The sequence below is a fragment of the Piliocolobus tephrosceles genome, chromosome 6 (genome assembly GCF_002776525.5).
Source record: "Piliocolobus tephrosceles isolate RC106 chromosome 6, ASM277652v3, whole genome shotgun sequence".
In the NCBI taxonomy this organism is placed as follows: Eukaryota; Metazoa; Chordata; class Mammalia; order Primates; family Cercopithecidae; genus Piliocolobus; species Piliocolobus tephrosceles.
In genome coordinates, this window is record NC_045439.1 from 152,770,700 (window position 1) to 152,781,467 (window position 10,768).

A 10,768-nucleotide genomic window follows, 5' to 3' on the forward strand; every position below is an offset into this window, starting at 1 on the left:
ACTCTTAAAAATAGCATTGTCAACCATTTTGTGATGTCTGTCTCTTCATATATTGGGCTGTACTGAAGAGATAAACCTCCACTTGCTTTCATGACAGTAGATAATAAATTGATATAATTCAGCTGAGAAGTTGAAAAATGCATTGAAAATAATGGGGCATAACATTGTAGGGTTAACATTTATTCATAGATGATGCAATTAAATAAAACAGGCATTAACTTCAAGGTCAGTAAGTAAAGTAATAAAATTGAATATTTTAATTGAATTGTAATTGCTTCCCATTGATACATGCAAGTAAAGTAAAATAGATGTCAGCTCTGCAAATTATGGTTCTTCCTCCTAATTAATTTCTTAATTCTGCATGGAGTTATCAGTGCCTAGGTCTTGTTGTGGGTTTGTTCATCCACCCAGCTTCCATCAAGGAATGTCCGTATGACATGATGAAATGGCTAGATGTCAGGGTTTACAGTAAATTTTTTCTGTACTTTGGCAAAAATATTGTTGGTAAATCAAAGTAACATATTCATGTATTAGAGTTAAAATGTACTTTAACATCGTCCTGAATCCTATGGATCATAATCTGCATTAATACTGATATTTCTTGATATTGATATTTATGTTAACATTAACTAATGTAATTGTCTCAGTGATTATAAAGGTTTTTATAGGGAGATATATACATAAAGACTCACATTCCATAATTAACTGGCTCAAGAGGTAAATTGTACTGACTGCTAGGATTTTGGTGAAGCACAATTTGTGTCTGTTCACAACCCAAGCTTTACTAGAAAAGAGACACCTAAATTGAATAAATTTAAAAAAGAAAAATCTTTTGCAAGGACTGAGGTAAATTGAAGCTTTTAGATAAAGTTGAATTGCATTAAAAAAGCCCATGAACTGTTGTGGCTTTTTCAGAGGCTTTTAATAACTCCTTCAAAGGTTTTAATGTAATGCAGTTTTATGTAAAATAAAATATGAATGATGATGTTACAGAGATTAACAGAGAGATTTTTAAAGTATACTAAAATTGTGTAGGATCTAGATACTAGGGTTTATTTAAAGAAAAAGAAAATTGTGACTTTTGGACCAGCTGCATTTACCAGTTGAGTGGCTACTAATTAGAAATTGAAAATGGTATGGATATGTAAGATGGATTTTAAATTTACTGAGATATTGTTATATATTCATATACTTTAAAATGATTTTATAGGATAGAATTATTTGAGTGCAAATATATTGGTATATTAGCATCATTCTTTAGTTGTGCTTAGAAACATAAGTGGGTTCTTCTTTTTGGTAAAGTAGAGATGCTGTGATGTCTATCTTTTGTGTTAAAATTTAACTCAGACATTGACTTTTTTAAAATGTTTCTCTCTGAGCCATTTAAAACAAAAATTTAAAAATAAGTCTATTGAGAAATATATTTTATTGATGCTAATATGACCCTGACCTTCCTTTCTCAATTAAGAAGGATCATTCAGAAATCTTTGTGTATATCATCTAGTTAGAAAATACCAAAACCAAAATACATAAAATGTAAAACTAAAATCTTAGAGCTTCATAATTATAGATAAGCTAACAATTTTTCACACTAAAAAGATCTGTTTTTTCCAATCTTTGTTTTAAAATTATTTTAATAATCATCTTATATTTAGGGAAATGAACGTAAATGTTATAAACACTGTGCACACAATGCTTAGATGTTGACAGATGAGGAAACTTGTGGAATATGGGGAAGTGTAAGAAAATTAAGTATTCATCTTTAATTATACTTATAAAAACAATTACTATGAGTTTTTGTTTTCATGTATTAATAGTTTGATATTTATGGAATCATTGGTGTGCTAAGCATTAAAGAATTTCTTGAGGAAACTTCTGTATCTGAATATATTCTGGGGTAGGATGAATAATCTTCCTACAACATCCCTAACATCCCTAATATCGTGTGATGCTTAGTAATTTCAGATGATTTAGAAAAGATCTCAAAGATCAGGGTGGCTTCAGGCCATTGCTTTTGCAAGGACAGTAACTGGAATTGCTAGGAATCTCTGGATTTTATCCAAAAAATATATTCTATAAGCAATCTGCAGTACATGGCATATGGACAGTGATCATGAGGTCCCCAATGACTTGTCACTTTCTAATGAACAAAAAAATTGGAGCAAAGGCAGACTGTGCTCAGGTAAAGTATTCAGATATTCAGATAAAGTAACCAGCAAGGCATCAGGAGAAAAAGACCTTTGTAGTTATTATAATCAAGTACAGTGGAACATGTTAGCCTGATAGAAGTAAATATTATAAGCTGTGTTGAATTAAAGTATAAAAATCCATTTAGAAGAGTATGCAGGCTATTATATTCAATTTAAACAAGTAGTTTCATTACTAAAACTTAGACATTTTATGGAAAAGAATTATAGTCTGTTTAAATAGTATCACATCATGATATAGGAACACCTAAATCATTGTTCATGCCAAAAAAGCCTACCTAAATCACCTGGCATAACCTCTGAAAAATGTTTTAAAATTGTTTGTTTCTTACATCCTGCTAATTCCTTGGTTTTAGGTGTCCTTTGAAACCATCTTTCATGTATGTGAAATGCTTCTTCCCTGTGTAAAATGTCTAAAACAAGCTTATTCAACCCGTGGCCCAGGACGGCTTTGAGTGCAGCCCAACGCAAATTTGTAAATTCTCTAACACTATGAGATTTTTTTGATTTTTTTTTTTTCCAGCTAATCAGCTATCGTTAGTGTGAGTATATTTCATATGTGGACCAAGACAATTCTTCTTCCAGTGTGGCCCAGGGGAGCCAAAAGATTGGATACCCGTGGTCTAAAACCTCAGGCCCATGAATCATAGCAGCATATACACCCTCACTAAACTTTACACAGACCCTATTACCAAACCTGTAGATATGCATGAAGCTTATTTTATTATTAGCTCTGAGAGAAAAGAAATTTGACTCTTAAATATTTTAGATAGTTTCTCGTTGTACAATAATCTCCTTTTGTGGTGAAATTATCTCTAATATGTCTCAGGAAAATATTTGAAAATTTTTCTCTAATGTTTTAAATGTTATTTATTTCAATGATTTTAGCTTCCTGGAATTTTTAGTGCTTAGCCCAAGCTGATATATTGAAAATACTTTCATGAATACAGAAAAGTGTTTAAATGACCAACTAATTTTTACCAAGCTGTAACTGTGTGAAGACCACAGGTTCATGTGGAAAGTGTGTTCAGGGTGTTTTATGTTTACATTATTTACTGACTCATATTTAAAGGCAAGCCAAATGACTTTATCCACTGTGGAATACAGCCATCTCTGAAATGAGATATAACTGCTGTTTCTATACTTTAACAATTCTGAACTGGGGCTTGATACTCTACAATGAATTGAAAGACTGCAAGAAAAATGAGATCTTATGGTGCTTACCTGTGTAAAACTGTATGCTCTTAAATTCTCTTTTATGCCTTACAGGCATATATTTGCATATATTTACTTCCAGGCTCATGCATAGAATGCAAAACACAAATTCTCAGATTCAATCATGGGAGACTTTTTAAATGATGCCCTAATGCTGACTGTGATATATGTATGTGTTGTCACACACACACACACACACACACACACCACACGCAGAGTTGGAGGGAAAGCTAAAAAGTGACTTCCAGCCATGCTGACCTTGTATATTCATGCTTTGGATTTTAACAAATTTCCCAAACCCATGGCAGTCATAGATGAATATAAGAAGGAAAAATGTGAAAAACATAATCGTGCTGGAAAACATTATAAACATCTCTGTTAGCTAGAAATGAAAAGACAAAAAGTAGTGAACAGGACTGAAGTTGTGCGCTGTAATGTAGGGATCCAGGAAGCAGGCAGAAGCAGTTGGGCGGTCATGTCCTGTGGGGAAACAGAAATGGGAAGTGCCCTACATGAGGGAGAACCTCAAAGAGATCAAGAAAAATATAAAATCCATTTGTTTAAAAGAGCAGTTACTAGAAAAATAAATCGCCCGGAATGAAGCAGTAATAGAGTGATGTGAAAACCAATTAGAAATTTTAGAAATGAAACATAGTCATGAAAAAAAACCTCAGTGGGCGGAATAAATGTTACTCACGTCAAAGAGAGAATGAGTGCAGCAGAAAAAAAGAGAAAAAGTAATTCACCAAGAAGGCATAGAGAGAGCAAAAAATAGAAAAAGCCACAGAGAGAGGAAAAAAATAGAAAATGCAATTAAAAAATATGAAAGCTGGATTGGGAAATTGCAATTATTTGTATAATATGTGTTTCAAGGAAAAAAAAGAAGGCAGGAAAGCAGATATAACTGAAAATACTCTAGATTTGAAGAAAGACATGAGTTTTTGAATTGAAAGTACACATTTGGTGCTGTCCAGTACTAATTAAAATAAACATATGATTGGACACCTTGAATTAAGATTGCAAACTGTAGTAGGTATGTTGAAAATTGTGTCATAGGTATGTTGAAAATTGTACAATCTAGCATATAAAAAATAAAGATTCCTTCTATGGGAGCCACTATCAGACTGACATCATAATTTTCATTAGGAACCACAAATGCCAAAAGTAACATATTGCAACTAAACTATTATGAGAGTAACATAGAGACATTATGAGACCTGTAAAAACTAGGAGGATATACCACTCACACATCTTCAGTGAAAGAATAAAGAACAAACTTCAGTTAGAAATAGATTGATTCAAGGAGAAATGAATGACAAACAATAGTGAGCATAAACATTGTGAACTATGTTGATAACCTTAATTTTTCTTGCTAAAAATAATGGAAAAAAATTCAACACAGTAATAACTGAAATGGTGAAGCCTGTGTAGTGTCTAGTTAAAACATACTAAGTTCTGATCTAAAGGATGCTGAAGATACTTAATACATTAAGACTTTAAAAATATGGTTTTGAATGTATGCAAAAAATCACCGATGATTATCTGAAAAGTAGAAATTCACTCTATAGCATTCTAATTAGCAGAGTAAAACATTAAAATAATTTTCAACTGAGTATGAGGCAGAAAAAAAGAAAAAGATATAAAGCTTAATGTAACAGAAAATTTATACTAAGATGATAGAAGCAGGTCCAGCCATATAACATAAAATTATTAAACTCGGTTCTTTAGGGTCATATTTATAAGATTGGGTGAAACAAAAGAAACCCAATTATATGTGGGCACCTAAAACAATACAAAAAATTTGAGAACAAATAATGGAAAAAATATATATGGAAGATTAACAAAAGAAAGCTGGTGTCACAGTGTTCATAGAAGAAACATAGATTACAAGATAAAAATCTGATGGAGATGAAAAAGTCACTACTTCTTGATTAGCAGAGTAATTCTATCAAAAAGTTTTAGAAATTATGAGTTTGTGCACATATAACAACGTAGCTCTCAAATATATTAAGGAAAAATGACAGAATTATAAGAAGAGATTATTAAAACCAAAATCATAATAGGAGTTTTTTTTTTAACCTTATTTTTAGAAACTGATGGTTCATGGATATCAAAAATGTTTAAGGCCATAAAAGATTTGAAGAGCAAAATTAACAAGTATGATCATGATTTTATGTGTTTGGGTACAGAATCTTGCTTTCAACAGATAGGAAACACACTTTCGTTAAAGCACAGAAGGAGCATTTATAAAATCTGATCAGGTTCTAGACCACAAGGAAACTTTACCAAATTTTTAAATTTTATTTTGTTAAAGCAGTTGTGGGTTCACAGCAAATTAAGAGAAATGTACAGAGATTTTCCATATACCCTGACCCCATACCACATGAGCTCCCCCGTTATCAGCCTCCCCTGCTAGAGTGGTACATTTGGTAAAATTGTTGAACTTACAATGACACATCATAATCACCCCAAGTTCATAGTTTACATTAAGGTTCACTGCTGGGATGTACGTTCTATGGGTTTTGACAAATGTATAATAACGTATTCATCACTATAGTATCGTACAGAGTACTTTTCTACCCTACAAATCCTCTGTACTCTGCCTATTTAACCTTGACTGCCCCCTTCCCCAAACCCCTGGCAATCACTGACCTTTCTACTATCTTCATAGTTTTTCTTTTCCGGAATGTCATATAGTTGGAATTATACAGTATGTAGCTTTTTCAGATTGGCTTTTTTCACTTAGTAATACGCATTTACATTTCCTCCATGTATTTTCATGGCTTGATAGCTGCTTTTTTTTTTTTTTTTTTTTTTTTTTTAGCACTGAATAATATTTCATTGTCTGGATGTACACAATTTACTTAGTCATTCACCTACTGAAAGATATTTTGGTTGCTCCAGATTTTCACAATTATGAATAAAGCTGCTATAAACATCCATAGGCAGGTTTTTGTGAAGACAAAAGTTTTGATACCTTTGGGTAAACACCAAGGAACTCCATAGTTGGATCATCTAGTAAGAAAATGTTCAGTTTTGTAGGAAACTGCCCAACTGTCTTACATGTATTCCCATTACAAAGTGACTGTACCATTTTGCATTCCAATCAGCAATAGTACTGCTCTACGTCCTTGCCAGCCTTTGGTGTTGTAAGTTTTCCAGATTTTGGCTGCTATAATAGGTGTGTAGTGGTATCTTCTTGTTTTATTTGCATTTCTGTGGTGACATATGGAGGATCTTTTCATATGCTTATTCACCATCGATATATCTTTAGTGAGGTGTCTGTTAAGGTCTTTTTGCCCATTTTTAAATTGGATTGTTGTTTGCTTATTGTTGTTTTAAGAGTTCTTTGTATATGTTAGATACTAGTTCTTTATCAGATGTTCTTTTCTCTCAGTCTGTGGCTTTTCTTCTTCTTCTCCTTACATTGTCTTTCACAGAGCAGAGGTTTTTAATTTTAATGAAGTCAGCTGATTAATTGTTTCCTTAATGGATCATGCTTCTGGCGGGGTGTCTTAAAATACCCCATAACCAAGGCCATCTAGATTTTTTTTCCTGTTATAGGAATGTTACAATTTTGCATTTTACCTTTATGTCTACAATCTATTTTAAGTTAATTTTGTGAAGAGTGTAAAGTCTGTGTCTAGTTGCATTTTTTTTTTTTTTGCCTGTGGATATCCAGTTATTTTACACCATTTGTTGACAAAACTGTCTTTGCTCCATAGCATTGCCTTTCATTACATTAACTTTTGTAAATGAAGCTAGGCCAATATATGTAAATATGAATGTAAATATCCAAAATGAATTCATTCATTTCATGGCCGACTTGTGACGTGTGATTTTTTTTCCTGGCTGGTTAGTCTTGGTGTATGGAAAGCATTCATGTAGCTCACACTTGTCTCCCGCACTCCATCACCTATGTAAACGCTACTGTTATGTCAGTTTAATATGTTTATTAAAGGTTGTGCACACGCTGTTGGCACAGTGATGATTTTTCAGCGTTGTCTGTATCTTTACTTGAAAAATACATTGTTTCAAAGGAGTCATTGAAATGAAATGTCATTTAATTTAATAATGCAATTATTTGTGCCCATATGCTACTATTAAGTGAATTAATTACATAAGCATAACAGTCTACAGCTATTTTCTGTTCTTATTGTCTAAGTAAGAAGTTTGAAGTTTAAATAAAATAGGGATAAATCAGAAAATTAATGCTGTTGTCCATCAGTAAAATAAACCGTAACCATTAAAATAAAAAGAATTAAAATTTCAGGTATTTGAAATGATATTCTTTTTTTTATCCTAAAAATCCAGACATTTTTCTATCCTCAAAATGAATAAAGGAATTGAAACAATGCATCTGGTAGTTGACATAGTGCAATTGAAATAAATGGAAACTTACTTTTCAGAAGCAGTAAAACCAGATACCCAAGGGGAATAGAAAAGTAAATACTAGCAAAGTACATTTTACTTTATGATCAAAGCAATTCAAAATATATACACACTGCTTTCCTAGGCAAGGAGGGGCCAAGGGAAAGGGAATGTGTCTTTAAAGTTCCTATCTGATAGTTATCTTTAAAAAATTTAACCTTTCTTGGCAGGCTTAGATCCTGATAAGCATCTTGGGAAAACCCTGGATCAAATGGAGCCATATCTCATAGAGGTAAGAATTTATACTAGATCTCAAAATACAGTCATCTAAAGGAGAAAACAAAATAATGCCATGATACAATGATTACAAAATTTATTTTATTTTAGAAAAAATCAAATACATTTATAGTATATTTATGAAAAAAATAAACTTCAAATGGAAATGAAAATGTTTAAAATTATAAAAATTAATTACCAACTTGTTAATCCAAATATAAGACACAGTTATACCTAAAAAGAAATTGCTCTGTCAGAAAGTCTATTTTTATTAAAATGAACACTGTATTCTGTATAAAATGTGCTATACTATTAAAGTATCTGATAGTTTGTGTGATCACATGCTTTGTCATCAGAAACAGGAGTAGAAACTTTCTTTAGAGATGAACCCCTTCTCTTTTACCAATTAGGAAATTGACTTGCAGCATAGTAAAAAAAATTATCCCAAGATTTCAAATTACTCTACTTAACTTCTCATTGTGAAACCCTAAACATGGTCTAAACATTAAATATTCAGTTGTTTTTGTTTACTCTTTCTATTAAATGTACTATATTTGATTAGAGTTTTAGAGCAAATGTTATGTTTAGTATGGTAATGCATCATTAACTAGAATGTTTAATTATTACACTATGTGGAGTATTTATATTCTATCATGATGATGGAAAAAAGAAAATCTCTCTCCTATGAAAGAACTTATCTCTTTTAACAAGTTATCATTTTCTTGTCCCATGCTCTTAATTCATCAATATTGTCTCTGGGCTTTTTTAAATACCATTGCTGTGATATGAACTGTTAGCAGTTACACTTTTCAATACCTTCATGGGTTTTACCTTTTTGGGGGAGTTATTTGTAATTGATTATTTTATGGTTGATCAATCAATATGTACCAAATGCCTAGACATCTCTGAAATGTTATTTTTTTATAGTGTTAATTCCTTAATAATTATTATTAAGCATCTAGTATATTCCAGGCAGATAGTAAAGATTAAAAGAAAAATGAAATGATTATATAATTGTGACAAATTGTATTTGGTTTCTAGATAATTTGGTGTCATTTATTTAAGTCAATTTATGGAACATGGTTGCTTTCTATGCTTATCTGATAGGACTTTTCTCACAGCAATTTGTTCTATAGCTCCATTATATCATGTTTACATCTGTTCACTGCCATCAGACTAAATTTAGCTTCTACCAAAACATTGTATAGATTTATGGAAATGAAAGAAATTCAGAAGTGAGAGACTGGCATTAGCCAAAGTATTGGTCAAAAGAGCTATTTCCAAAATTTGAAGTCGTAAGTTTAGATTTTAAGTGTGTTGATGTTCTTTGCAGAAAAGGGAAATAAGGTTTTGAGAAGCACCACGATGTTGATTATGAGTTAACCTTCGTATTACCATAGGATGTTTAAACACAAAATGCAAAAATCATTTTATTCAATGATTCTTTAGCAAGTTCCTCAACTTGCTCTGGCAATCTTACATTTCCCTAGAATTATTTTCTACTCATTCTCCATAATGGCTATTTTATTCCTTCTCCACTGTCCTAAAATTTAAAATCCCTTCACCTTCCCCCTTACTTTAGGTGGATGACGCATCTTCCTTCACAGAGGAAATAGAAGCCATGATATGAGAAATCGCACTGCCTCCCTCCCAACTCCAGCACCACCCCTACTAATTTCCCTGTACCTACACCTGTCCTTGCTTACTGTAACTGGGAGAAGTGTTCTTTCTTCTTTATATGGCTAAGGCCCTACCTGTGCTTGGATCCCATGCACACCTGCCTTCTCAGAGACATTGCAGTCAACCCACCCCCTCCACTGTCTTCATTGTTAGTCTCTTTGTCTCCTTCACATCAGTATTGGAACATAATACAGACTGTCCCATCCTAAAGACCCCCTTTCTCCACCCTAGTTTTTCTCTGACTACCCCTCTTACTTCTTTGCTTCAAAACCAAAATATATAGAAGTGTTATCTGTATTCATTGTCAGTACTTCTTCATGTCTGAGATGCCTCAAGTACTCGGAATCTGTCTTCTCATTCTGCCTCTAAACGGATACAGCTGTGACCAAAATCACTCACGATACCCATTTTGCCAAACACAATAGATACTTCTTAGTCCATATTTCCCAGTTACAAACACATCGTGAAATGCTTCTAGTTACATTGATGGAACCACACTTTCCTCATTTTTCTACTTTCATTCTGGATAGTCCTGCTCTTTTACCGATTCCTAGTTTAGGCTTCATTTTCCCTCTAGAAACTTTTTCTAGGTAATCTCAATCGCTCATTTGACTTCATTAGCTATATTCTGATGACTCCCAAGTCTTTCTGGTCCATATTTATCAGCGAAACTTCAGTGCCCACAGATACCACCAATTCAATCTCTACATACTTGATGGTAGCCTTGATATCCATCGTTTTTTGCCATTCCTTTTGTCATCACCTTAATTCAGATGCCTGTTACTTCAGGCCTAGAATATTACTGACACCTCCAAATTTGCCTCTATCTTCTATTTTATGTCCCAAAGAATTCCGTTTGCTTCTTGCCCCAAGATAATCGTTCTAATATATTCTACTGTATTTGTGTCATTCAGTCAAAACTTTAAATGAGTCCTCATTGCCTACAGGCAAAAATCCAAATTCTTTAGACTCCTCTTTCCCTTACCTGCTATAGCTAACTCATTAACATGATCTTGTCT

The 10,768-nt window shown here is 32.7% G+C and overlaps 1 protein-coding gene across 2 annotated transcripts in view; it reads left to right on the top strand.

Moving 5' to 3' along the window:
* DPH6 (diphthamine biosynthesis 6) overlaps nt 1-10,768 on the top strand; it is a 344,518-nt gene that overhangs the window by 129,211 nt on the left and 204,539 nt on the right. For both annotated transcript variants that reach the window (XM_023230224.3, XM_023230226.2), the window contains exon 6: nt 8,024-8,085. In XM_023230224.3, the coding sequence (XP_023085992.1) occupies nt 8,024-8,085 (62 nt within the window). The remainder of the gene's footprint in view (nt 1-8,023; nt 8,086-10,768) is intronic.